General features: G+C 56.0%; 1 protein-coding gene and 1 long non-coding RNA gene across 20 annotated transcripts in view; one reads left to right on the forward strand and one right to left on the reverse strand.

The window, feature by feature from the left end:
* EBF3 (EBF transcription factor 3) overlaps positions 1–2,701 on the forward strand; it is a 116,363-nt gene extending 113,662 nt beyond the window's left edge. For 15 of the 18 annotated variants that reach the window (XM_059661704.1, XM_059661693.1, XM_059661703.1 and 12 more), the window contains one exon: positions 1–2,701. In XM_059661704.1, coding sequence (XP_059517687.1) covers positions 1–18 — 18 coding nt within the window. In that variant the 3' untranslated portion in view covers positions 19–2,701. The other 3 variants (XM_059661694.1, XM_059661710.1, XM_059661699.1) reach the window with 1 other exon arrangement.
* On the reverse strand, positions 2,689–27,392 carry LOC132214439 (uncharacterized). Of its 2 annotated transcripts, none has more exons than XR_009448287.1 (4): positions 25,719–27,392; positions 25,133–25,342; positions 21,870–21,992; positions 2,689–2,856 (listed from the first exon to the last, which is right to left on the reverse strand). It is a non-coding gene; the product is annotated as an uncharacterized LOC132214439 (long non-coding RNA). The 2 variants fall into 2 exon arrangements; XR_009448286.1 differs by having other exon boundaries at positions 2,689–6,948.
* Between the last annotated feature and the right edge of the window lie 606 nt (positions 27,393–27,998).

Here is a 27,998-nt window from a genome sequence, read left to right on the forward strand (position 1 = left end):
CTATGTCTGGGCTGGTAGTCCCGCCGATGTGAGGGACCTCTGTTTGCCTTCCGCAGCACCCAGCACCCCGGGACGGACTTCAGGGGACACGTTGAGTGTACTGAGACATGCTGGTGGAGACCGTATCTTCAAATACGTCAGCAGCAGTCGAAATGCTACGAAAGACGTTGTTTAAAGATTTTATTTAAACTATTAAGAGCCGACATGCAAACAGCCTACTCCTTCATGAACGATTCCATTTTACTGACTGAACTTTTCATACATTTTCACACGTCTCGGTCCTGAAGAACAAGGAGAACAAAGCGACGCTATTTTGTATAGAGTTTCCGACTCCGTCTTGGCTGTGTCTCGTACTTGCTATGTGTTGGGAGAAACTTTGTGAATGCACCATTTTGATGCTCATGAAACACTGAGGAAAAATGCCTCCGGACATTTTTCTGTACTCATCCTTAGAGTCACAATGGTTGTGTATCTCTATAATGTGAAATATTTTTTTGTGGTGAACCAAGGGGGCCAAGGAGGTGTGAGCCATCGACCTGGAAGAGAGGATGACTATATGATTCAAGTTGGGGGTGGCAGGGAGGGAGGGAGGGCTGACCATTGCTTACCTTCATCTTAATGAAATGAAACTTTGTAACTTATTGTAGTTAGAAATTGTAACTTTGATATTGAATTCTCTTGCCTTCAACAAGCACACTGACAGAGAAAAAAAAATGCTACTGTCTGTTGGTTAAACTATTCTCCCACTGCTAGAGCTTCCTGTTTAAGCAAGCGTGATCTGCGACATTTTTCCACTTTTGCTAGTACTGTATACGATTGCATTCTTAGGCTACTGTGAGGTCCATGTTTCTTGTACCAGAAATTGTCCTTTTGACTTCTAGATCCTTCTCCCCTGATGTGTTTTGTATGTGGTTATAAAATTGTAGACTTTTGTGATTTTGCCAAAGTTGTAGCTAAATATTTATACACTTGTCTTGAATTTTTTTCAGATCCACTTAACTATTTAGAGAGAAAAAAAAAAAACAACCACCACAAAACTCACCAAGTTTTATTCCTGATGTGTCCTATAAGGAATAAAATGGTCTCATTCAACACTTTTCCATGAACGCTTACAGTTGCTAAGGGACTTTCTTTTGTAACATATCAATTATAAATATTGTATTTATCGTTGAAATTTTGTACATTGCTTTCCCCGCCATCTTTTTTCCTTTTTCTCGTCCGCGTTGGTTCTGGGCCAAGGCCCAGTGTTTGCGACGCCGGGAAGAGCATTAAGCCAAGACTGTCTCTCTCGTCTGTTTCGTTAAAGTGCATCCGTGTCCTTGCGTTTCATTTGTACTTAAAAAAATAATTTGCTATTATTTAGACTTTTCATCCTTTTTTTTTTTATTTTGAGGAAAAGTCAAATTCATTGTTTATTTTTATATTATTTTTAAGTTATCTGAACAAATACTTTTGAAAACAAAAAAAACGTTTGTTGTATAGTCAAAACAAAACGGTGCCACCGGCTGTGACAAGTCCTAGTAGAGTCTGTGCATGTGGAACGGCCGTGCAGAGGGGACACCGTTTGGGGCTGTGTCCTTATTTTATTATTAATATTTTTTTTTTTGGTAGAATGTAAAAAGTCATTTTAGCTGCCACCCATGACTTTTGCCACATAGCTGAACTGTGTTTACTGGAAAAATTCAGAGGCCTAAAGTTTAAAATAAAATTTACTTCTGATGTTTTAATTAAAAATGTCTGCCACATGAACTTCTCTGATGCCTTAAAAGTGGACTTCTTTAAAGATCCTTTGTGCGATTTCATCGCAGGCGTACACCACAACTGTTAATCCGATCTCATTTGGAAACGTCCGGTGTTAACACACACACACACACACTCAAGCACAAACCTGGGGCCTGCCGGGTCCCTCGCTGCATCCGGTCCTGCCGCCTCCTGCCGCCTCCCACGCTCACCTCGGGTGCCGGAGGTTTCTGGGGCGGGGCGGGGAGAGGGGCACGACGGCCCGGGTTCTTTGGGAACGGTGTTCCCGGTGTGGTCAGGCCCTGCAGCACTGTCTGTACTTTTTAAACTGGAATGACCTTCCCATCCCGCGCCTGTGAGCGCCAAACCCGCGGCCAGACCCCACGGGTCCGCGCTTTCTCCCCTTTGCGTTCAGCATCTGCAGGCGGAACAGCCGACGTTCTGCAAACTGCAGCAGGAATCAAACTTAAAACAGAAAGGAGGGGCTTTTTAAAAACTTTACGACAAAAAGAAAAACAATGCACAGCTTAGAAAAGTGTTCGTTCAAGGGACTAAGTAAACAGAAAGTCCCCAGCCGTCGGCGGGTCCCACGTGGGCCCCCTGACGGCCGACAAGGCTTAGCTACGCGGAGAAGCCCAAGAAGTGACTTTGGAAATAAATCGCCTCCGTTTTCCTTGGTTTCGGTCAGGGTTTGATCTAAACACGAGCTCCCGCCCGCCCGCCAGGGCGTCTGCCAGGGCCCTCACCCCCCGCGCTCGGTGTGTGTTTTAGGTTCGTTAGCCAACAACGCCCTCATCGCTTTACTGTCTCAAATCTGAGCGCTTCACCCGATGGTAGATGTTACTGTTAGAGACCCTACAATGAGATTGTTTTATCTGTACATTTTTTCAGATATTTAACTGTATAAAAATGTTCATTTTACACAATATTTAATTAAAGTATTTCTTGTCTGTGAATTTCACTTTGGGTAATTCCATGTTTTGGTTATTGAGCCGCCCGCCTGGATGCACACGCGCGAGGGACCCTGGGGGTGCCATTTGCGTACCTGGGGTCCCGGAGCATTGTCTCGGCCGACACGGAGGGTTCATGGAAGAACCTTCTACAACGTGATCCCGCCTGCGGAGAGAGAGTGTGAGTTACTTAGATGGCCTGGTCCCACCTGTGTGTTTCACACAGACGTCTGCAGGTGACGGTCAGACTCGGGCCAGTGGCCCTGAGGGACACGCACTGTCACCAGGCTCACGGGGGCGCGGACACCGCTCACCAGCCCTGCTGCTTCTGAACCGCAGGGTTTGGCCGGCAGAGCAGATGCTCCTTGTGTCCCCATCCCGTGCTCCACTGGGCAAGGATCAGCTTTAGGAGAGCGTGGGGCGGGGCTGGGGATGGGGCGCAGGGCGGGCGGACAGCAGGGCTCCAGATACAGCCGCCAGCTGAGGTCTGACCTGAGGTCTGACGTGAGGGTATGATGCCCCCGCCGACTCCAGGCCATGACAGGCCCCGGCCACTGCCCCGGCCGCTGTGGGCTGCACGTGGGTGCAGCCAAAGGTGCCCACGGTAACAGGAGCTGCCGAGGCCCTAATTCACATGCCGATTTCAGCTGCTCCGGCGAGTTCTCCGCACCCCGTTCTGTTTTATTCTGCGTTTGTCATCTCCTCCTCAATGAGAGGTGGTTCTGCATGTTTTGGCTCGCAGCTCTCACACAGACACATACGTGTGATCCAAATTAGTGCTCACAAATGTCCCCTTAATTACTTGTTCTGCTGAGCAAAACAGGAAACAATTACTCAAAACATAAAGAAACTTGTGCCGCCCTCCTCCTCCTGCCAGTGCCAGTCGGTTCCTTTGACGGCATTTGTTTCAGCCTTAAAGAGGCAGCAAGGAAGGGCTCCAGGTACAAAGCTGCTGCCTGCCCACTCCCCTCCCCCAGGCTCCGTCCCAAGATGCGAGGGGAGGGGGGGATGGGGACGCAGTTCACCTGCCTCCTTGCTCTCGGGCAGGAGCCCAGCCTGGGATGGGGGCCAGAGCCCTGCGTCCTTTTCCTGGGGAGAGAGAAGCGACTGTATGTTTGTGTTTCGAATCAGAAGCGAGAAGTGCCCTCAGAGTGGGTGCCAATTATTGTCAGGCCGCCTTTGAAGGTTTTCAAGCTCTTAAAGATTATTCAAAGCACTCGAAATGGGCTTCCATCTAATGCCTCATTTCATTGCATTAAACAGCCCAGTTAATAAAGAATCGATATATTCAAAGAGCAAGGTTACCTTCTGTCTATGAGGGGTGGTGTCATTCTGCACCTTTTATAGTTCAGATGCTGAAAAAGACCTCATGAAATCCATACTCATCAGGCAGGTCACCGGGAGCAGCGGGGCGGCTGCGGGGAGAGGCGCCCCCCGGAAACCACTCCAGCCTTATCGCCGCGCCCCGCGCGCCAACGAGGCCGCGGAAAATGTCAATTTCTCATCAAGACAAGAGGCTGCGCCGATCGGCCTTTGCAGAGAATACACACAATTAGGAGAAGGCAGCCGGGCGGCGGGGCAGCCGTTTGGAGCACCCTCCCCCCCCCACCGAGAGCCCCCTCCCCACAGATGATAACAAGAGTTGTTGATAACTGAAGTGTCAATACGCCCGAGAGCAGCTTCTGAATGCCTGAATGCGCGTCCTTGTGCTGGGCGCTCCCGCCGATGCCGGCCGATAAGGGCGCAGCTGCGGGCGGACACGGGGCTGGCCCTCACAATTAACGCCATGAATAAATGACACAAAGGGTCCGCTGCTTTAGACGCCGTGAGACAATCCCCCGCTCTACCCTTCAAGGGCTCCTTTTATGTGGGAATAAGGTTGCTTTTAATGAAATTTAAACTCATCAGAGGAAATCAAAAACCTCCAATCAGATTACAAATTGATTTTCTGGTCGTTTGTCATTTCCCAGTGTGGGGCCGCAGGTTTCCCAGGGAGTGGCGTGAGCGCAGCCCCGGCCGGGCCGGGGACAGACGGGCCGCTCCTGACCCTGCACACTCAGACCGGCTCTGACTCGCCCCCCTCCCGGTGGTTCTGCAAAAGTGAACCCACGACCGGAGTGGGTGCCATTCAGCTCCGAGTCCGGCCGAGGCCCCACCCGGGGACACCGCCGTCCTTGGCGGAACTGGCCGACGTCCAGGCGCAGCCAGGCCCACTGACGGCCGGCGGGCGCTCAGTCCCGGGGCTGCAGTAAATCGGGGTTTGTGCCCACGCCCCGAGTCTGCTCTGTGCCACACCCACAGAGCCACCGGAGCCACACAGAGCCAGACGGAGCGCCAAGGGGTGCCACAGAGCCACACAGCCACGCAGCCACACACGGGGCACTCACGGTCGGGGGCAGCGAGGAAGCAGGGCCAATTCCTACTCAGCCATTCAGTCTCAGCCCAGGGGCTCGTCCCTTCGCAAAGCCTGCCCTGCCTGCGGGGAGGTCCGGGACCTGCCGCGTGCGCCCCCCCAAACCCGGGGAGCATCTAAGGCCACCAGCCTCCCAGGGTCCTGCCCACACACCTGACGGGCGGGGCTCCCTCCCCATCCGCCCCTACGTCGGAGGCACTGGCGCAGCCGAAGGTCCCGCGGAGCACCCGGCTGGCGTGGAGGGGCGCGCTGTCCTGGAGAGACGGGGCTGGGGACGGAAGCGAACATCCTTTCTGATCGAGGTTGCCGAGACCACCTTGCATGAAACCATCTCTAAAGCGCGGCCAGTCTCCCACGTTTACGTGCAGCCAATAAGCACCGTCCTCGCCCGCCCGCAGTCCCAGCCGGTGGCGAGCAGGACATCAGTCCCGTCCTCCCGTCTGTCCTCCCGGAGGAGTGCCACTCAGAGCTGAGGTGGGTCCCCCTCTCAGGTGACAAAACTGCAGCTCAGAGAGGGGGATGACCAGCCAAGGTCAGAGGGCTGGAAGGACCAGGCCGGTGCCAAGTGAAGTGTCCAGTCCGCACCCCCCGGGCCCATGCACTGATGCAGGTCTCAGAGGCCTTCGGGAATTCAAGAGACAGACCATTGGGATGGAGCCAGAACCACGCTCCCTGGGCTCCCAGCCAAGCTCAGGAGGACACACGCCGCCCCCGCCCCGGGGGGCCTGGTGCAGCCCAGCCACCTGGACAGATGGAAGCTGGCTTGTCCAGCAATGTTAGCTGCGGCCCAGGGGCCTCTCTTCAGGACACGGCCAAGGCCACAGGCTCACTGCCCCAGGGCCTCCCCACCACACCAGGGGACCGCCAAGGAGCCTCCCCCCACTCTCCCACCAGCGTCCTGGGGTCACACGTGGTCCACACCGAGTCTAGCAGCATGTGGGGCACGGGCAGGGGCAACAGGCTGAGGGGAGGAGCTGTGCACATGGGGTAGGGACAGCAAGCGTGCAGGCCAGGACTGAGGCAGCACACAGGGCGGGGCTGCGAGGGCTGAGCCGGCCAGGGCTCAGGAAAGCTGCTGCTATCGCCTGACCGTGGGGACAGGGTGCGGACAGAGGAAAGAGAGCGATGAGGACTGAGTCAGAAGAGGCCACAAGGAAGTCAGAGAGACCGAGGGTCAGGAGGGGGCATGGGGGTCCCACCTGCTGCCCCGTCAGACCGCTCCCGCCACTGCACTGATGGGGGCCATGCACAGCTCACGCCCCTGACGGCGGTGTGGTCGTTAGCCAAGACCAGACCTGGTGTTTCTGCCTATGAGACACCAAGCTCTTTGCCGCCTCCCCGTGCCACTGCTGGGGGGCCAAAGCCGGGCTGGCGCCCTGAGAAAGAGGATCTGCTACAATGACAACAAAGGGTCCACACTCCCAATATACAATGAGCTTTTGCAAATCAATAAGGCAGGACAGGCATCCTGAAGGAAAAGGGGCAAATTCACAGTCAACGTGCAGTGACAAGTGACCCAGAAGCTCAGGAGACTACATGGGAGCTCACTTGAAATGCTCTCAGATGAAAACAATGAGACGGAGTTTATTTTCCCTTATTTAATTAGAAAAGACTTTCCTTAAAAGCTCGCATCAGTCCTGCTGGTGGAGAAAAGGGCCTTCTGCCAGTTGTCCACAGAAGTTGTAAGTGGCACAGTCCTTCCAGGAGCCGGTTGGCATGTTTATATCCAGAGACTTACCCGTGTCCGTACCCACCCACCACGTCCACTTCGGGAATCGGTCTCAAGGAAATGATCGGAGCCTGGACAAGACTGTGAGAGCAAGATTGTCGCTGCTGTGCGTTTACCTGAAACACCGAAAAGAGCCCAAATGTCTAAAACCAGGAATAACTAATTGAATGACTACAATGGAGTACTACCTGTTCCACTGAGACCTAAATGTTATCGAGTTATAACTACAAAACTCTTAACCCGTCTTTATGACTTCACACTGTGACGCATGTTGGCGACTGGGTGTGACATGATGGACGCGCCGCACGTCTTACGTGTGACACCAAAAGCAGGGGCCACAGAAGGAAAACGAGCTGAACGTCATGGGAATCACAGACATCTCTGCTCCCACAGACACCCAGGAAGTGACAGACAACCCGCAGGACGGGAGACACCTCCGGAAAAGCATCTATCGATCGGATACAGATCTGTGTCTAGACCACACAGAGGACACGTATGGCTAATGAAAAGACAAATGACTCAACCTAAAAACGGGAAAGCGATCGGAACAGACAGTTCTTCAAAGAAGACGTATCGATGGCCCCCAAGCACATGAAAAGATGCTCCACATCATTGGTCATCAGGGAAAGGCAAGTCAAAGCCACCGTGAGCTAGCGCGTCACGCCCACCAGTGTGGCTATGATGAAAACGCCAGACAATGCCAAGTGTGGGCGAGGCTGTGGGGAGGTCAGAACCCTGTAGGCAGGGCTGGGGGCATGCGACTGCGACCGCCACACCTCGGGGCTCCGCGCTCTGCAATTCTTTTCTTTCTGAAGGCATCGCTTTCTTGGCATGCGGGACAGACCCTGCGCCACGCTAAGTGCCTGTGGGGGACGAGCCCTTGTGGGGGGCCGTCACCGCCCAGGGTGGGAGGGCCCGCTCCGGGTCCACAGTGGGGGCTGAGGGCGGAGGAGGTGGTAAGGGCGGCAGGCCCTGGGTCGCCTGTGCTGGCTCTGACCGGCGGCTCCGGGGCGGGCGGGCCCGTGCTGGCGGTGATGGAGCAGGTGATCCTGACCGTGGCTGCTTCTCCCAGAACTTCTCTAATCAGAATGGATCTGCTGTCAGGGAGCCTCGGCGTGAGCTATGGCCAAGGCGGTTTCCTGGACGCGCAGACCCGCGGAGCCCGGTGCTCGGCCTTTTTTTTTTTTAGTCTAACAAGAATCAATATTTAAGATTATGCAATGTCCATGCCAGCCCGAGGACAAGGCTGGATAATTTACAATGCAAGGAATCCATTCTTTTTGAGAGGGGGAAGGGAAAATCAAGATTTAAGCTCTTCATCCTGGGCTGAACTTTCTCCTCCATTCTTAATGGCACCAGACGTAAATAAACCATCCATTTTGTTTTGTGTGAACCGCCTGTACTTGGCAGAGACTGAAAAAACTGACGGGCTGCGTGATATCCCGCCGCGGGGCTGGGCGCCCCTGCCCGTCAGCACCGCCCACTGGCATGTTGGCCGCGCGGCCCGAGCCCTCAGAACCTGCCCTCGGAGTCTGGTGCCCCCACGACCAGCAGAGAAAGCCTTTTTATTGTCGGCTACTAATGGTTCTCGTGCCCCGTGATTTTAACGTGAAGATTAAATATTTATAAAGGCTCGTCAATAGCATCCCACAGCGGGTCCTCCGAAGCCGCAGCGGGGCCCTGCTCGCTCGCACCAAGTCAGAGGTTGAAGGTCAGGCGAGGAGGCAGCAGCTGCTGTCCCAGGGCTGGGCCCTTCGTGAGGGGCAGGGCTGGCTCCTCTGTCTCCAGTTACTGGGACCACTGGCCTCTGCGGCCTTAGACGTGACGCGCCACGGGACCCGCCAGCGACCTCCCTGGACACGGTCCGGCTCAGGGGTCTCTGCAGGAGGCAGGGGCACCACCCGCTCCCGCCACCTGGACAGAGAGCAGCCAGCGGCAGGACACGCTCCACACCTCCCCGGGCAGAGGGGTCCTGGGAGAGGCGCCCCGTCCGCCCGCCCTGGGGCCGCTGAGTTTCTGAGACGAACCCGGGGTCTGTGTGAACTGTGAGGTGCTGCCTACGTGCGAAGGCTGTTCCTGTTTCCACACCTCAGTGGGGCACCGACGGATGCCTCTTTGAGCTCCGGAGTCAGGTGACCACTGTCCTCCCTCACAGCCAGCGGGGTCAGGTGACCACTGTCCTCCCTCACAGCCAGCGGGGTCAGGTGACCACTGTCCTCCCTCACAGCCAGCGGGGTCAGGTGACCACTGTCCTCCCTCACAGCCAGCGGGGTCAGGTGACCACTGTCCTCCCTCTCAGCCAGCGGGGTCAGGTGACCACTGTCCTCCCTCACAGCCAGCCGGGGTCAGGTGACCACTGTCCTCCCTTACAACCAGCCGGGGTCAGGTGACCACTGTCCTCCCTGACAGCCAGCCGGGGTCAGGTGACCACTGTCCTCCCTCACAGCCAGCCGGGGTCAGGTGACCACTGTCCTCCCTCACAGCCAGGAGGGTCAGGTGACCACTGTCCTCCCTCACAGCCAGCGGGGTCAGGTGACCACTGTCCTCCTTCACAGCCAGCGGGGTGCCCCCAGAAAGAGGGGCATCGAGGGCTCGAGGCGGACGGGCTGGTGTCCCCGTGATGCGGCCCTGCCCCCCCAGACTGCAGGGCCCTCTGGTTGGGACACCTGTCAGCCAGGGAAGGACATGGATCTCCGAGACAGGACACGAGGTGCCTGCAACCCTGCTCCTCATGGGGCACATCGATGAGGGGACATTGATCATCGCCGGGCAGGCCTGGCGGGGCCTCCGCAGGGAGACAGCCGAGCCGCCCGGGAGGACCTGCGCCCTCGGGGCCCGCGGCCGCTCCTGCCTGCGCGATGGTGATGAACACGCATTGATTCCTTTAGTGCCCTCTGAGCCCCGAGCACTCGCGCACTCATTGGAAAGTGCCTGAAACCAGATTGAAGCTGGCCCAACGAGGAGAATGAATCCTGCGTCACGGCATCCAGGGCTGCGAGCAATGGGGAGAGACAACAGGTACTCCCCCCCGGACACCGAAGGAAGACACTTTGCCCCTCTCCGCTCAGTAGCCCGCGCCGCTGGCCAGGGAGGCCAGCAGGTCTCCTGGGACCTGCTTCCCTCCCCGCAGTGGGCGCCCGCCCGGCCCCGGGGGCACAGCTGCGATGCCCCCGGGCCCGGCCACCAGAACACAAAACCGATTCCGAAAAACATTCTGCCTGGAAAATTTCAAGTTTGCAGGGAAGTCGGCAGAATAGAAACGGCACAAGAACCCCGATCGCTCTGCCCAGCCTCGCGGACGGCGGCCAGCACCCAGCACCCAGCACCCTCCTGGGCCCCCGGGCCTGCGGGCGTGTCCCTGACCCGCTCGGGAGAACAGCACGCAGCCCGCTGCCCATCCCGTCACTCGGTGTGAGCTCCCCGAGCGACCTGGGCAGTCGTCACCCGTGCTCCTGTCGTGTCCACTGACCCAGTAATGTCCTTCCCAACCTCTCCCCTGCCACCCAGGGCCCAGCCGTAGCAGGAGCCCGCTCGCTGCCAGGTCTCCTTACTCTCTTTTCACCTGGAACATTCTCTCCACCTTTGTCTTTTCTGACGTTGACATTTCAGAAGGAAATGCCAGGATTTCACAGCAGTTTTCGCCCTGGCCTGCTGGACTCGAAGGGTCTGCAGACACAGGGAGACCCGGCCTCGCCCTCCAGCGTGTGCATCACCATGACGGTGACCCCAGAGCTGAAGAGGTTCAGCCCTGGCTGCCCAGTGTGGGTGTGGGGAGGGCAGAGGTGCCCTCTGGAGGGGCCCCTTTCAGCCACCCGCTGCTTGGCTCACAGAGTCACGATGCAGGCAGCGCTCCCTGGGGGCGTGCAAGTGTCTGCGAGGCCCACGGAAGCCTGGGTGTTCGGAGGACAAACTCCTGGCTGGGCTGCGCCCCAGAATCACTGATGAGCAAGAAAGCTGAGGAGCCCGTGTCACATTCAACTAAGAGCGACCTTGACCCAAGACTGATGCTCCAAGTCCATGGCTCTGACCCCGGGACTGTTCCCACGGAGCCTTGACACCTCTGCGGAGCTGGGTGGGCCCCGGGAAGCCCAGGGGAGCAGAGCAGCCCGGAAACAGCCGTCTTCTCATCGCCTCCTGGCTCTGGTAACACGTAGAAAAGAGGGCGCGGGGTGCTGGGAAGAGGAACAAGAGGAGAGGCCACTGGACGACGAGGGGCAGGGACATGAGGGCCGGGGCCGGCACTCAGGACGCTCAGCCCCGGGGCCTGTGCTGACAAGGGGCCCAGAGCTCTCCCGGCGTGAGAAAGGGTCACAGGTAGGGGTGACAACTTGGATTGGATTCCGGATCAGAACAAGGACTTTCGTGGAAACGCTGCTGAAACCCGGATGAAGTCTGTGGTTTAGTTAGTGGTGTTCGCCACGTCGCCGTCTTAGTTTTTGTACGTGGACCGCCATTACCTAAGATGTCCACGTGACAGGGAGTGGGGGCAAGGGCACAGGGGAACACTTTGTATTATCCTTGTAGCTCTCTTGGGTCTAAAATGGTATCAAATCGAAAAGCTGCCACACACAGAAGACAGCAGTGGAGGCCCCCGGGCACGCCGGAGCCACGCGACTCCGGCGGCACCACCGGCAGCTCATACAGGCCCTTGTTCCTTCTGCTTCTAGAAGTTATTCTAGGAGCTCAGCTCTTAAACCTCTTTCCAAAGATTCTGAAGCCGCTTAACACCCCACCATAAATCTCCCGCCGCTTAGGAAAACACTCGGTGCTAAGAAATGAACCGGAGCCGCGTGTTCCTAGCCCGGGCCGCTGACGGGGGAACGGCTTCTGGGATGTATAAGGACTCCTACAGCTCACTATCGAAATGACACACTTACACGTGCGCAAGGAGCAGACAGCCCCGTCCCCGAGAAGACAGGAAACCCGCCAGGACCCCCGGAGCAGCGTGCAATCCCACACGTCACCCAGGAAACGCAAAATAAAACCACCCGACTTCACCCCACACCCACAGGGGCGAAATGAAAGAGGATGGCAGCCCGAAACGCTGTATCTATTGCTGGCGGGTGTGCACAACGGCACAACCACTTCTTCGGAAACAGGAAGGTGTCCGTGAAGATACGTGGACCTCCACTCTGCACGCGCCTGGAGAAACGCCAACACCTGCCCACGAAACACTAGAACAAGCGTGCGACAGCAGCAGCTCAACGCTAGACACAGCCGTGCCCACCAACACACAACACACCAGCAGCGGCGTATTCCTACGAGGGAGCATTAGCAGCCACGAAAAACGAACTTGAATGCAGGCAACAACACCACGCTCAGAACCTGCTGTGTGAGAAGCCGACCGAGTGTCCGCGTGAGTCCCCTTACAGGAAGCTCACCCAGAACTGAGCCGTGGCCATGGAGGTGCAGGTCGACTGGGATGGAAATGTTCTCAGTATTTAAACATTTTTAAACTGTGGTAAGATAAGCATAAAAGCTGCCACGTTCGCTGCCTCGTTCAGTGGCACTGAGGACCTCTGCTGCTGTACATCCCTCACCCCTCCTGTGGGTGCCTTTATGCCCTGTTTGCATTCACCGTGCGTGGACGGGGGGGGGGGGGGGGCTGTTCCCACCTTCCGGCTGCTGGGAGTGCTGCGGCCGGAACAGTGGGCCAGCATCAGGGCAAGTTCTGTATCCTGATGGGGGAGTTGGGAACACATCCCAAACCCATTAGGCGGTACCCTTAAAATCTGAGCACTGCCTGCTCTACACCACAGGCCTGGGCCACAGTCCTCCACCCCGTGCCCCACCCCATCTGCGGGCCCCAGCTGGGGTGTGGTGGGCCACCCCTCCCACCTTCCCACCAAGGTCGTCCGGGGAACGCCAGGATTTCCGGGAGATCTGGTGTCTGGGCCCAAGCCTCTCAGACCTCAGGCCTTTGTCTGGTCTCCCCCAGGTCCTCAGTCTTTGCTGACCCTGGAGGCAGCCTGCTCCCCCTGGAGTAGCTGTACCCATGAGCGGTGGGCACGGGGCCAGTGTGGAGCCGTCCCCACGGTTCCCCACGCGGACAGCACAGCCGCTCTCAGCGCTGGGGGCCGAGCCTGCACACATATATTCTTGGGCACATCAGCAGCAGAGCTGCGAAGGGCGGGCGGCCCTCGGCTTCCCTGGAACACAGTCCCGAATCGCATTAATAAAGAGAAACAGTAGGACTCGTGGCAAAAATAATAAAGCAGCGCTCGTTGGAGAGGAGGAGCCGAAAGCTCTCTCTGGGGGACCCGTGCCTACTCCTGAGCCAATTCTCTTCTGAAATAAGTTTGATCTGTCCTCAAAAATAATTAAAGCCGCGTACATTTCCGTGAAGACAACTGGAACAGGAGGCCTGGAGGTGAGCCGACTCCCAGCCTGGGTGCCTGTCTGCGGCCTCGTCTCAGGGGCGGACCGCGCTCTCTCCGCCTCCGCCTCCCACAGGCTGGGGTGGGAGCCAGTGTGTGGGCATCAGCCGTGCAAGCCCTCGCGTGGGCAAGTCCCAGCGTCCTGTCCAACTGAGCTGCGGCGTGCCGTCAGGAAGGGCAGCAGGACCCCTAACCGTCCCCCCCCTCCCCCGTGCTCCCCACTGGCCTGTCTCCCCGAGGCAGGTGGAGAGGAACTCGGACCTAAGTAAGAGCAGCTGCCCAGCCTGCAGCCACCGGAAGGCATCCTGGGGGACCTGTCCCCAGTGACGTCCACAGCCAGGCAGGTCACGGACAATGGTGGGCTCCAGAGCTGGCGGGCCCCCCGAAGCGCACGGGAGCCGTGAAAGGCTGGTCCACGGCACAGCACACGGCTGCCTCCCACTCACCCTGGGGTCAAGGGGCAGAGCCTCTTTCCACCCCAGGACCACCTGGGAGGGGCCCACACACACCCACCTGAACAGGCTGCCCGGGGGCCGAGGTGGCCCTGGCTGTCCTCGGGTCTTGCAAGCACGGTTAATTCTCAGGGTTGGCTTTCAGAGCTCCTCTCCTCCTCCTCCGGACACTGACCGTTAAGGAGGGGCATCTGATACACAAAGCACACACTGTCACGCTTCTTCCTTAAAGGACAGGCCCGCATGTGGACATGGACACATTAGCGTTTTGTAAATGTTACAACGTATACACGAACCATTACTGTCCGTGCCATCAGAACGTTGTTAATCATGCTGGCCCTGTCAGGACCCCGGCCTTGTGGAACCGTAGCAATCCGAGGGTGCAGGCTGGAAAGAGCAGTGTCTGCGTAAAACCCACAGAAGGCCGTCTCAGTTAAAATAAAAGGACATGATTCAGTGTCATGGGGGGCAAGTTACTGCCGTAAGCCCTGTCCTGAGGCTGCAGAGAGGAGCATATGGTGCCTGTTTAAAATTCACTAATTACACAGGAAGAGCCGGAGGAGCCACTGGCTGAAGCCAGAGTCCGGGGGGGCGGGGGGGGCGCAGCGCCTCCACCCGGGGACGCTGGACACCACGGCCACGCTCTCGCCACTCAATGTGAAGGGCAGATGCCACCCAAGGAAATGCACGTCCGGGCAGTGAGTGGATGGGAGTCTCCAGAACTTCCACCCTGTGAGCGACGGGCGCAGCCTGTGCTCCCCAACATTCCCTGGCCTAACGGGTTATTCTGGGGAGGGGGGCCCTGGAAGATGTGCTGGTGTTTAAGCGGGCCCACTTTCCCAGCATCACCTTGGATGCTGTTTGGCTCTCACACAGTTGGCCCACACTTCGCTTCCCTTCCAGGGCGCGGACCGCTGGTCGCGCCCGGAGCACCTGCATTTGCCACGCCATTCAGCAAACCAGGGAAGACAGCCTCTCGCCCCTGAGCGAGACGTCAGGAAGCGATGCATGTTCAGAAAACAGCACAATGATCTCCCGAATCCTTTCCGGACACCATCTAGGTTCAGAGGTTCCTGGCAAAGGAGAGGGTGCCGTGTGGCCACTCACCGACAAAGTGACACCCTAAGGGACAAAAGCTCAAAGAGAGTGGCCCTCCGCTCACCAGATCAAAGCAGTGACTCGGAACATGAAATACAAGTGTTTTCCGGAAACGCGTCATTTTAAGTTTTGTACTTAAAGTGGGACCTTATTAAAATGTTTTATCTTACATTATTTCCTTTTGTATGCTAAATTAAAACCTCACGTTTTATTATGAAGAATTTAAAACAGACCAAGCCAACAGAATAGCATCATGAGCCCTGTACACCTATGACCCAGCTTCGATACCCATCAAATCCTGCCACCCTGGCTTCGCTATGCTCCTCCCCAACTACCTCCTTTTTCCAGGTGAAATTTACATCCTTTAACACACACCAATCTTAACCACACGTTTGATGAACAAAAGAGACACTCCCTTAACCTACATCCCCATCAAGATAGATTTTTTTCATCATCCAGAAAGGTCCCTCATGCTGCTTCCCAGGTAACCCTCACACCACGCCAGACAGCCGGCTGCTGAAGGCTTTTCACCACAGAGAAATCCTGCATCTTCCTGAACATCATCGAAATGAAATGAGAGTGTGCCTCTTCACTCAGCATGTCGACCGAGAGTCGCACACATTGTTGCAGCGACAGTCGTTGCTTTTGATTGCTGAGTAGTATTTCATTGTGTGAATATCCCAGAAATTGTTTACCCAATCCTCTGTTGGGTGCCATTTGGGCTATTTCCAATATTGGGTTATTATGACTACAACCACCGCAGCCTTCCAGCTTGGCCCTTTTAAAGGTTGTTCTGGCTCCTCTAGATTCTTTCCATGGAGTTTTAAAAGTCTTGCCAATTTTTATTAAATCTTGTGGGGATTATGACTGGAATTGCTTTGGAATTCTAGATAAATTTGTAGAGGGTTGACATCATAACGGTATTTATTTCCCAATCCATACATTGCTTATCTCTCCATTCATTCTGGTCTTCTTTAACTTCTCTAAGAAATATTTTATAGTTCTCAGTATAGAGAGCTTGCTCATCCTTCATTAAATCTATGTCTACATCTATTTTGTCTTTTGAGTACATTACAAATAGTATTGCTTTTGAGTTTTCCACTTGTTTCCATTTGCTTGCTGACAGTATAAAGAAATACCACTGGTGCTTTGTTTCTTTGCTTGCTTTTTGCATATTGGCCTGACACCCATGACCTTGCTAGACTCACTTTATTGGTGACCCTGGCTTGTCTAGCTCACTCATTAGGATTTTCCACGTACACGGTCAAGCCACCTTCCTTTCCCATCATCTTCATGGCTTGTTTCGCTTGCTTCACTGCACAGCTGTCCTGAGGTACACGCTGAGCAGAAATGGCGAGAGCAGACACTGCCTGGCTCCTCATCTGAGGGGAGAAGTACTCACCTTTAAGTATTTGTTAACTGAGGGCTTTTCACTGATGCCTTTCATTGGGTTGAGAAACTTTCTTTTTATTCCTAGTTTGCTGAGAGTTGTTTTAATAAGTGTTGAGTACTTTAAAATGCTTTTTTTGGAGTCTATTGAGATGATTTCCTTTATTTTCTCATTTATTCTGTTAGGTGGCAAAATTATATGGTTTGGTTTCTTAAAACTTAAACCAACCTTGCATTCCTGGGATAAAGCCACTTGATCACTGCTTTTCTTCACTAGTGTTTTGTGAAAGATTTTTTTTTTTTGCATCTATGTTCATAAAAGATATTGGTTTAGAGTATTTTTCTGGTAATGTCTTTGTCAGGATTTAATATAAAGGTTATTCATGTTTCAAATCTGCTTTATTCAAATGTTCACCACATGTGACTGAAATGTAACTGAAGCCAGAAAGGAGAAAGGAAGATAATGTCTTAGCAGTATTGTTATTATTGCATTGGGAAAACTGCTCTATTCTAAGGAGGGAAGAGAAAGATACAGCAGAATGAGAAGGGATGGTGAGGGCGAGCAGCTCAGAATTGACAAAATGCCCACAGTGGTTTTGGGGTTCCTCGCTCTCCCATTCATGATGCCTGACCATTAACTTAACTGTTCCTCAAAAGTTTTTCCTCTTATTAGATTTTTAGGTGCAACTACTTTTCCAGTTATAGTGGAAAACTGATATATTTTCTCAAGACAAATCCAATTAACTGTAGAAAACGTTGAAAGGAGGAGGCATATCAAATGCTATATGTGATAGATGGTATTTTAAAGGTGATTGAGTGAAATAGTTACATTTAGCACCATTGGTCTTCTCAGATGGTACATCCTGAGGCCCTACTATGTGCATGAAGTGTCTGGGGATAAGCAGGCAGTGACCAGAAAGGCACCGCCTGCAATCTGGCCATCTGCAGTGAGTGACTACAGAGAGGCGGCTCTAGCCCAGCACAGGGCTGGCAGGGACAGGGTTGGGGACAGAGATGATGGAGGGGTGCACAGCAGGACCAGCAGCGTCAGAGGGAGACGGGCAGGGGGAGCAGGAAGGAGAGGGGGAGGGGGAGGCGGGCAGTGGTGGACGGAAGGCTGAGCCACCCAGGGCTTTGGGGAACTAGAGGTCTGCAGGCTGTCGCCCATCTTCTGGACACAGGACGCCAAGGATCCCTGCGGCTCCTGCAGGGATGCTCTGTGCCTGCCCTCTGACCCATGATGCGGGCTCTGCAAGCTGAGGCCGCAGCAGCACATAGCCACCCACTGGCCATTGCTGGGGTAACCATCCTCTAATATAAATGGCAGAAGAAATTAATCGGGGCCTGAAACTCGGGTAACTTCCTCAGGCACCAGCTCAGGGACTCTCTGTGGTGACAACACAGGCAGGCTCCACGCTCTTGTCCGATTCGTGAAAACAACAATAATATTCAGGGCCCATTATGCCAAGGCCTCCGAGTCCCCTGGCTGAATCCGGGTGAGCAACTCCACGAGGGTAGATCCAGACCTGGCGTGGACGGCAGGGGTCGGTGCTTTGTTCTGGAGGTCACGGGCACCTTCGGAGAAAGGCCGGTCTCATCACCTGCCCCAGCACTCTGCTTCCAGAATCTGTATCCCACCAGCAGACTTGCGAGAGACTCGGTGAGAAACTTCCGGATCTGCCTGGACCTGCTCCATCTTCATAGCGTTTCTGTGGTTTGGTTACTGAGGGTCCTTTTCCTCACAATCTGCTCCCTTAGCACACAAACCCCACCGGGGCAGGGGCGTCACCTGTCCTGCCCAGTTACACCCCGAGACCCCAGAACAGGGCCTGGTCCGGGGCGAGCAAGCGCATCCTTGCTGGAGGAATAGACCGATCCTCTGATAAGATGGCAGTGGCTGGATTGTGTAGACTGGCGGTCCCTTTGAAAGGAGCCAGTTCAACTCCCTTGGGATGGAAGCTTTGGTCAAAAGGCCTGGCTCAGGCTCCCCCGTGGACAGAATCTATGGGTCTCGGCGAATGTTATGTCCAAGCCGCAGTCTACTGACGGTGAAGTGGCCGTGAGAGTCCTGGTCGTGCAGCCCTGAGGCCTGAGGAGGTGCCCGGCGTGGGTGAGGCGCCGTGCACGCGGGCGGTGTGGCTCTGAGTTTAATTCGGAGGGAAGGACCGCCCATAGACAACGCGGGTGCCCGGGGCCCCGTGCTCTGTGGAGAGGGTCGCTTGCTTGGGCTCAGGTGTGACTTTGTTAATCAGGCACCGGAGACGGGGCTGTGGCCACAAGAAGCCGGTAGGGAATCCAGGCCTCGGCCCACGCGCGGCCTCTCTGCCACCATCCAGGCCAGACCCCTCGCAGGGATGCGCCGCTCTGGCTTTGGCTCTGGTCCCGGGCACGCCCTGCAGCCTCAGCACAGGCACACTGTCCCCTGTACCGACTCCAGCGTGGGAACCGGGCGTGGGGACCGCATGGGGCACCAGCACGATGCATGTGAGCTCACGTGTGTACGAGGTCGGTGCGGATCATCTACTCCGTGACGAGATCCCGCGTTCACTTCAAACGCCGAGAACCTCAAGTGCCAGCTGCTTACCTCCGGGTCCCCAAGAACAGGCTGACCGAGAAGGCGGCTCTGGTGCGGCCAGCTGTCCCCGGGGACAGGCCGGCTCTCAGTGTCCGGCCACCCCACCGACAGTCACCAGGAACAGAGAAGGAAGAGGCCCCAAAGAGCAGGGTTTTTTATGCTTAAAATCAAGTCCATCCACCAGGTGCCAACCACGTGGCCACTTGATTGATGGCGGCAAATAAGGGCTCTCAGTGCTGCTGGGAGCGCACCTTCGCGGAAAGCCAGGGATGAATAAAAGATATGAGAGCGCATCAAACACAGCGCAAGGCCAGCGCGCGCAAGCAGTACATTAAGCATTATGGAGGCCATAAACGGGCCCGCGGAGCTGGCAGCCGGGCCTGGGGCCCAGGTCCGCGGGAACAGGACACATGGACCCTTTCCCGCGGTCCCTCACTTCTGGGGGAGCGCAGGAGTTGGAAGATCTGAGTAGATTAATTTCTCCCGCCTCATCCCCGCTAAATTACAAGGGCCCGGTGCTCGCTCTGCCACCGGCGCCCCCCCCCCCCCGGGCCCTGGGCTCCCCTCCACACAGAGCGCCGTGTCAACAAAAATGTGATAGTGACATTTCTTTCTCTCTCTCAATTACAGGCAGGCTTTTCCCTGCCAGCGTAAAATACATATTGTGCTCCGGCGAGGTGCATTGTACCGGGGTCAGCGGGAACTCATTGTCCTTCTGCTTCAGAACAAGAATCCTGACATCTGTAAGATCCGCTGTAAATACTCCAAGCGGCGGAGACTCCGCGCTGGGCAGGGAGGGCAGGGAACAGGGGGAAGGGCCCGGGGGAGGGAGGGGGACAGGGACAGAGATGCTGAGGGGTTTACCAGGGCTAACCCAGACGCCTGGGCTTGCCTGGAAGGTTTCGCTGAATGTTTTGTCTGAGTTCAGGGGAAATGACTATTTGGCAAATGTCTGCAAGACAACATCAGCTGCAGTGCCCGCTGCAGTGCCCGCGGCAGCCAGGAGGCCCAGCAGGGCCAGTGGTGGGCCCGGGGTGCGGGGTGGCTGTGAGTTCCGGGGGGGGGGACAGAGGAGTCTGTCCCCAGTGCCACCGAGCCACTCACTGGGCGGTTCGAATCCGTAACTGGAGCTGGGGTGGGGGTCAGCCCGCACAGAGATTCGGGAGACAGGCCTGCTGGGTGCCGGTCCCCCGCAGAACGGCCGGCCTTTCCAGTCAGCGTGGGAGCAAATCAAAGGCGGATCCGACATCCAGCGGGAGCGGCTCTGCCCCGGAGGAGCGGCTGCTCTGGCAAAGGAAACCTGGCGACAGGCAGGGGCTGCGTGGATGACAAAAGGACCACAAAAGAGGGAGAGATTCTGAGGGAGATTCTGTCCCCGCAGCGGCAGGACGGGAGGTCCCACAGCTTCTCCATCCCCACCCGTGATACAGGACTGGGCTGCGTGTGTGTGCATGCATGTGTGAGGAGGGAGAGGCTGCGTGTGTGTGCATGCATGTGTGAGGAGGGAGAGGCTGCGTGTGTGTGCATGCATGTGTGAGGAGGGAGAGGCTGAGTGTGTGTATGTGTGCATGTGGAAGAGGGAGAGGCTGAGTGTGTGTGTGTGCATGTGTGAGGAGGGAGAGGCTGCATGTGTGTGCATGTGTGAAGAGGGAGAGGCTGTGTGTGTGTGTGCATGCATGTGTGAGGAGGAGAGGCTGCGTATGTGTGCATGTGTGAGGAGGGAGAGGCTGAGTGTGTGTGTGTGTGCATGTGGAAGAGGGAGAGGCTGCGTGTGTGTGCATGCGTGAGGAGGGAGAGGCTGAGTGTGTGTATGTGTGCATGTGGAAGAGGGAGAGGCTGAGTGTGTGTGTGTGTGTGCATGTGTGAGGAGGGAGAGGCTGCGCGTGTGTGCATGCATGTGTGAGGAGGGAGAGGCTGAGTGTGTGTGTGTGCATGCATGTGTGAGGAGGGAGAGGCTGCGGTGTGTGTGTGTGCATGTGGAAGAGGGAGAGGCTGAGTGTGTGTGTGTGCATGTGTGAAGAGGGAGAGGCTGCGTGTGTGTGCATGTGTGAAGAGGGAGAGGCTGAGTGTTTGTGTGTGTGCATGTGTGAGGAGGGAGAGGCTGCGCGTGTGTGTGTGCATGTGGAAGAAGCAAGAGGCAGAGTCCGAGTATATGTGTGTGCATGTCTATGTGCAAATATGTGCACATGCATGTGCACAGATGATCCTGTGTGCATGTGTACAAAAATATGCATGTGTGAATGTGCTTAGGTATGCATGCATGCGCGCGCGCGCGTGTGTGTGTGCAGGTCCCAGTGCATTTCCCCTGTCCTCGTCAGAGTCTGTCAGAGGTAGAACAGAGAGACTCCTGCCTGGGGACTTGGCTTCTGCTGTGTCCGGTGCCACCTCCCCGGGTGTGAGGTGACCACGGCGCTGTGCCCCACACCCAGCAACGAATTCTGTTCCACCCCGGACTTTCTACCCTGAAAGACAAAACCTCCTCAGCCGGCACCCTTTCCCTGTGGCCAGAGCCAGAGCAGTGAGCATGTGATTTCAATTTGAAATTAAAAGTCATGTCTGAATAACAGAACGGCATTCTCATTTCCTAATACCCCGGTTTTTACTACTTTGCATTCAACTGTGAAAAGTCTTTTAAAACTCGGAACAGCAGTAAAACTTGAATGAATTTTTGACCCATTATTGCATAGCGGGTGCGCCTTCCAAGTCGGAGAGACTGCCAAGTTCTCCCCACCTAATATTTCCACTTTAATTGTGCCACTTGAGAAATTTACGTGCCTCAAAATATGGCATGAATCTTACGCTTATTGCAGTATCATTAGCAGCAACATTTAGGCAACATCTGTGTGCTATAGAACTAATTGAAGTAGCAGAAGTGGCAGCTGTAAATCCACAGGAAGATGGCAGTTTGCACCCAGCACTGCTGAGCTAGCTGCTAACTGTCAGCCTGTTCCTGCAATCTGCTCGCGAGGACCACGGCACAGGCTCACAATGTCCAAAAAAATACCGCGACGGGGCTAATGATCCTATTAACCACTTTGCTGCACCAATTTGGCTGTTTTTCCAGTTTCCTTGTTGAATTTCATTATAAATTTCTCCATTCCTGTAAAAAGTCCAGCGTGAGACGTGTCTGACTTTAAGCGACTTACCTGAGCCGAGAAACGTGCGTCTGGCCAGACAGAATGGAGGATTGATTTTTCGGTTATTTAATCATTCCGCTCCCCCACCACCAACTCCTTCCCATCGCTTAAACATTTTTATCACACACATCTCTGTAAAAAAAAAAAATACCTTTAACATCCCTGGTAATGTTGATATTTAAAGCCATGGCATTTTCTTCCCACGGACATAACATTTTCAATAATCAATACAAGATGGCAGCCGTAATTTATTACCGGGAGGGGGTGGAGAGAGACGGCAGGACGGGCCAGGAGGCTCCGGTTGTTTCAGGGCCTGGGGAGCACCAGGGGTGAGCCCCCAGCTCACACATCACAGCCGATGCGTGGAGGCGGCCCCACACTGGGGCAGACCCACAGGGCACTGCCTGCCTTCAGCGCTGACAAAAAATAACAGTGATGCTTCCGCATGGAGAGCAAGCCAGCAGGAGCGAGCAATCCCCAAGGCCCCTCGTTTTGGGGGAGAAACACGGGCATGGGAGCCAACGCTTTTACTCAGAAGGTTCCCTCTAGTTAGCACCGCGGGCAGGAATGTCACTGACGCCTCCTCCAGGGCCAGCCCCGCGGTTTCCACTCCGCTTTTGCGTGTTTTTGTCCGGCAGGGCGTGGAGGCTCCTCCCTCGCCGCCGGCCCTGCGGCAGTAATGTGACCGGCATCTCTCGGAGCACGCAAGGGTGCTGGAAACACACAGGAGACCCCTTCAATCTACCAGGGCTGCTGTGTTTGCCAACAACCCGACTTCATTAGAAAATTGGCACGTCCGCCCCGCTGCCTTGTGACACGCCGTTAACTGTGGACATTTGCGGTCTTAATGCTCAAGGACTCAGGGACCAACTGATAAGGGAGGCACTGCGGGGCCTGCTGACCCCTGCGCCCAGGCTGGCACGCCGCCTCTCCGTATTGAAAATCAATAGCCACGTGACTGCGGCGAGGTCGGAGGTCTGCAGAATTAACTTCCTGGCACTGAATTACGAACCCTCGTTTCTTGGTTTATTTTCTAACAATAACACATTTGAAGGGGACCCGGTTAGAAACCACTCAGGAGACACAAAGCGAGAACCCAGGGCCGCAGGCTGCCAGCTGCCGGCGTCTCCCACCAGCTCGGTCCACGAGGGAAGGATGCAGAATGCTCCATCCGTCTGCAGTTTGTTCTTTTGTTTTTTAATGTACTTCTGCTTTAGTGGCCGAGTTTTAAATTGCACAGAAAGCGGGTCTGGAAACTATCCATCCCCGACTTATCACAATGAGGCAGCTTAATACCAACACGGGTGCTATCCCCGCTCTTGGGATTTCCTTCTAACTGAGAAGCAAGCCCCCAGGCCTAAGTGTTCGACTCGCTTCCTTTGGTAACTTCTGAATGAATCGTTAAGCACGGGTGTCCCGGAGCCTGGCCCCCGCACGGAGCCTTTACACTCGGAAACACAGAGGCCCCCATCATAGGTACAGGGGTTCCATCCACTGATACTTTTATTTCCCAGTATGCTGGAAATTCACATTGATTGATTGGTTTTAAAGAGAACAAAATCCCAACACATAATAGCCTGAATTGGCAAATACTTAATACATCCATAATTTCCAGAGCAAAAACCAGTTAGTGAGCAGAGCGGGCCGGTACCCCTTTATGCGACCCTCCCAATGCCATGTCGTCTTCGTTCAAACTGCAGGAAGATCGGGCCTCGCGGGGACGGGCAGCTGAAGAGGTGGAGCAGCGGAGCAGCCTTGCAGAGAACTGGGGGCTGCGCGTGCGATCCTGCACTCACGCTCCCGGGCAGGCGGGAGTGTCTGCGGGTTTGGCCGCTGTGCGGATCTGGAACCTGCCAGCGCCTTCTCCGCCTCACGGAGCTCTGCTGGTCCTGCCTCGCCGTGAAAGGTTCAGGGACCTGCGCGTGGCTTTGCACCATCTCAGTGGTCACTTGGAAAGGCCGGCCCCCTGAGTCACGCCGGATCTTCCCCATGTTGACACGTTTTGTCACGTGACATTGAGAAGCTCCTGTTTGCTAATATCACCACCAAGCTCCTCAGAAAGGTCTTGAAGGACCCAGAAGCTATAAAGCTATAGTGGCAGATACAAGTTTTTAAAAATTCTAATTTTTGTTCAAAAACATAAGTTTTTATCATCAGTAACGGAAGGGCCAGGTTCGCTTCCTCCACTTGGAGAAAACGTGCAGCAACACAAGTCTGAACGGCCACTGTCGGCCGCTGTCTCTTCACGTGAAGCCTGACCAAGCCGGTGGCCATCGGGAGGGTCCCAGCTCCCAGCACGCAGGTCCCTCCTGACTCTCCCTCGGCTCCTCTGAAGATCCTCTCCGGCCCAAGGCCCCCGTTCACTGGCAAGTGCTGTGCTGTAACCTCTGCTCTGGGCAGTGCGTTGAGGCCATGGGCCTGGGAGGTTCTGGGGGTGACGGCCCCTCAGACACCCTACTCCAGGTCTTGCTAGGCTATGGGTCTGAAAACTCTTGGCCAAACCTTGTTCCCAAACCCAAGGCCTGAAGGCCGGGGGCCCCACTGTCAAAGCCCTGGCGGTGCTGCACACCTGCTCGGACACCTGTCCCCAAGAGGGGCCACGAGTGCCCTGGGACAGCGACGGGGGCAAGCATGGCTGAGAGGATGGGACTCCCATCGGGGGCAGCTGCAGAGCGGCTCAGGCAAGTAGACTGTGCTGTTTGCAGACGGGGAGCATGAGCTCCTGCCCGGATGGGGCCAGGCCCCTTCCCGTATGTGCCAGCTGCCATGATGCTGGCACAGGCTGGCCCCTCCGGCACCAGTGCTTGTAGTGGGTGCTCCCAGCCTGCTCAACCAGGAGTGAGAAGCCCCCTGGCATGAAACTAGTTCAAGGGGGTTAACACTGACCATTTCTGGAGTCACCCATGGGGCCAAGAATCTGATTGGAAATAGGCACACGGCCGTACTGGACTCTGACCTTCAATGACTCCCAGAATACTTAATATATGACAGCAAGCTGTGAAATGGTATTACAAGGACTCCAGCGAACCTACAACCCAGACCAAGAACTGCAGCAATGCATGGCGGCGGGTTGGTCATCCAAGGTGTCCGTGCTAGGCTGCCCTCCAGCCTCTGCCCCCGACGCCCGGAGCGGGCTGCATGTGCGTGCATATGTTTATTTAAAGCGATATACATACTCTCGGCTTGAGAGCTTTATAAAATGAGTGCTGTATACCCTATGCAATCTCCTGCAACTTACTGTTTGCCCATCTGAATTCATTGGTGCTACTCACCGTTGTTGCTATGCCATGCTATGCCACACTATGCCACGTGACCCACCACTGCCCGTGGACTGGGTTGCTGTCTTCCGGATGGATGTTGGGATAGAAGGCGCTGCTCCCGCCCTGCAGTGCCGTGCACGTGCCCAAGGCTCCCGGTTGGGGGGATGTGCCTGGGAGTGGGGAGGGGAGGGAAGGCTGGTCAGAAGCTGAGGGCTGTCCGCACTGCAGGGAAACACCACATGAGTGTCCTCAGTCACCGCACACCCAGACCAAGTTTGCTTCTCAGTATTTTAGACACTGCCCTTCAAACTCCTGGAACATCAACCAGAGTTAGTTCTAAGTGCGCACGGCCACGAGTGGGCTGTTCTAGACTTGATTCTAGAACAGTCTGGACTGGCATCAGTACCCAGGGATCAGCACTGACCCAGGGCTGAAGGCCTGGGCCCAGGTCTAGGCCTCATGACTTAAAAGCTGAGGGAGTTGGGGCACAGCACTCCCCTTCCCTACTCGGGGAAATGCCATGGAGGGTGTTGTGAGGATTGGGAGTTTTGACCAAGGATGGAGAGGCTAGCTTTTGTTGGCAATGCTACATACTTACCAAAATGCTTTCTGAAGATGCCCAGGAGACAGAAGTTTTCAGGGCAGAGCTGTGGGCACCCCGTCTGGGGAGCAGGGACCCCGGCGGCCGGATGAGACCATCCACCAGCCCACAGCGCTGGCTCAGGCTGCGGAGCGCTGGAGGGGAGGCCGGGAGGACGGCCCTGGCCGGTGCTGGGTAAGCTGGCTCTTCACCCCTGCGGGCCCTGGCGCTTGGCCGTGTTGTCGGGAACACGCTCGTTTTTTTAGAAGTTCAAGACAATTCTTTTCAGGAATGTCTTTTGGAGCTGGGGTGTCTCAGGTGGACCCGAAAGCTCAGCCACCGAGCGCACACGCAGGCCACGATTTTCCGAAGTGGAGGCGACCCAGTCCGCTCGCTGTCAGGGGCCGACATCGCCTCGCTGCGCCGGGGCTCGCGTTGTTTTTGGCTCAGGACTCGGCCCCGCGAACCGGCTGCTGTGTTTTTCCAGTTGCGAGGAGAGCTTCCAGGGCGCTCTTCAGACCGTCATCGTCTGATCTGAAGTGTAAACACTGCCACCGTGGTTTAGAGAGAGATTAATGATTCGCTGACACCTCCACACACCCTTCGGAAGCGAGCCCCAACGAGCACTTTCCTCCTCGTGTCCAAGGACCCCGGGAACCCTGCCCCCGTGGTGGCCGAGTGGCTGGGGAGCTGGGTCCGGGCCGGGCATCTTTTCTGGGCCAGTGCCCGCCGACGGGAAGTTCAGCATCTGCCCTTTGTCAGCCGGATGGTCCGAACTGCCGCGAGCTGGTCTGCCGCCTCTGGAGGGGAGGCAAGCAACCTCATGAGCTCCCTCCTAGAGAGGAGGAAGCTGAGGGTCACACAGCCTGACCCACCAGCACTGCAGCCCCATCAGGCTGCCCACAGACAAGCCTCACCTGGCCCCGCCCAGACCAGCCTGCAGGTGCTGAGCCAGTGATGACCAGGCCACCGCAGCCCACGCCGTTTCCCTGGGGCTGCCTGCCAGTTCCCTCGTCTCTGTCCCAGGTCACTTCATCGGGCAAAGGTGCCCAGGATACGCGTCCGGGCAGCCTGGCCTCCAGGACAGCCCGCCTCACTCACGCCACCACCTCAGACGTCTCCTGGAGGCAGCCAGGCCCGTGGCTCTACTAGGGATGCCGCCAACGTGCCAATACCAGGAGGACTGGCCAATTACACTCCACATCTGAATTTCTTATATTTCAGTGTTTTACACTAATTAGTTAGTCCTGTTAGCTCTAAGGATTAGTACCTTCTCTAACAAGACACAGCGACATTAAGAGACTTACCTAATTATGTAAAACGCAGGGACGCGGGGAGGAGACGGCAGGCTTCCCTGCGCCAGGCTGGGCCTCGCTGCCAGGCGTAGGCGCCACCCGCCACCGCTCGCGAGGGTCCCTGGGGAACAAGGAACGGGGGACGCAGGCCTGACTGGACAGGAGGCCTAGGTGAGGCCCATCCTTTCCTCGGGGCTGCCCTCCTCACGGTCTCCGTCCCTGCCAGGCCTGGCACTGTCTCCCAGCACAGAGACCAGGGGCCACAGCAGCCAGGTTTCAGACCAGCATGCGGGGCACGGCTGAGAGTCCAGCCGGAAGGCCCCGTGTCAGAGTGAGGCTCCAAGAAACCTTCCCTGAGGAGGAGGAGGGGGAGGGGGGGAGGAAGAGGAGGAGGAGAGGCAGGAGGAGGCAAAGGGAGGAAGGGAGGCAGGAGGAGGGAAAGGGAGAGGGGTGGAGAGGGGCTGGAGGCGGGGCTGGAAGAGGGGGTAGGAGAGAGGGAGGAGAGGGGGTGGGAGAGAGGGAGGGGAGGGGGTGGGAAAGAGGGAGGAGAGGGGGTGGGAGAGAGGGAGGAGAGGGGGTGGGAGAGAGGGAGGGGAGGGGGTGGAGGGGGAGGAAGAGGAGGAGGAGAGGCAAGAGGAGGGAAAGGGAGGAAGGGAGGTGGAAAGGAGGAAGAGGGGCGGGTGGAGAGGGGTGGAGAGGGGCTGGAGGCGGGGCTGGAAGAGGGGGTAGGAGAGGGGAGGAGAGGGGGTGGGAGAGAGGGAGGGGAGGGGGTGGAGGGGGACCTGAAGCACCCGGGAGGCTCAGCAGCACCAGCCCCCATCCTGTCCTCCTGAGGATGTGTTCATCTACATCTGAGACCAATTTGCTGGAAACTAAGAAACCTGTCACATTGCTTCCTGGCACGGAAGTCAGATGTTTGCATGGAAAAGTACCGACAGCTACATACCTCTTGGTGTTGTAATATTTAGCCGTGTCATTTTACATCTCAAAGAAAAAGCACTTT

Source organism: Myotis daubentonii, chromosome 13 (assembly GCF_963259705.1).
Source record: "Myotis daubentonii chromosome 13, mMyoDau2.1, whole genome shotgun sequence".
NCBI classification, from domain to species: domain Eukaryota; kingdom Metazoa; phylum Chordata; class Mammalia; order Chiroptera; family Vespertilionidae; genus Myotis; species Myotis daubentonii.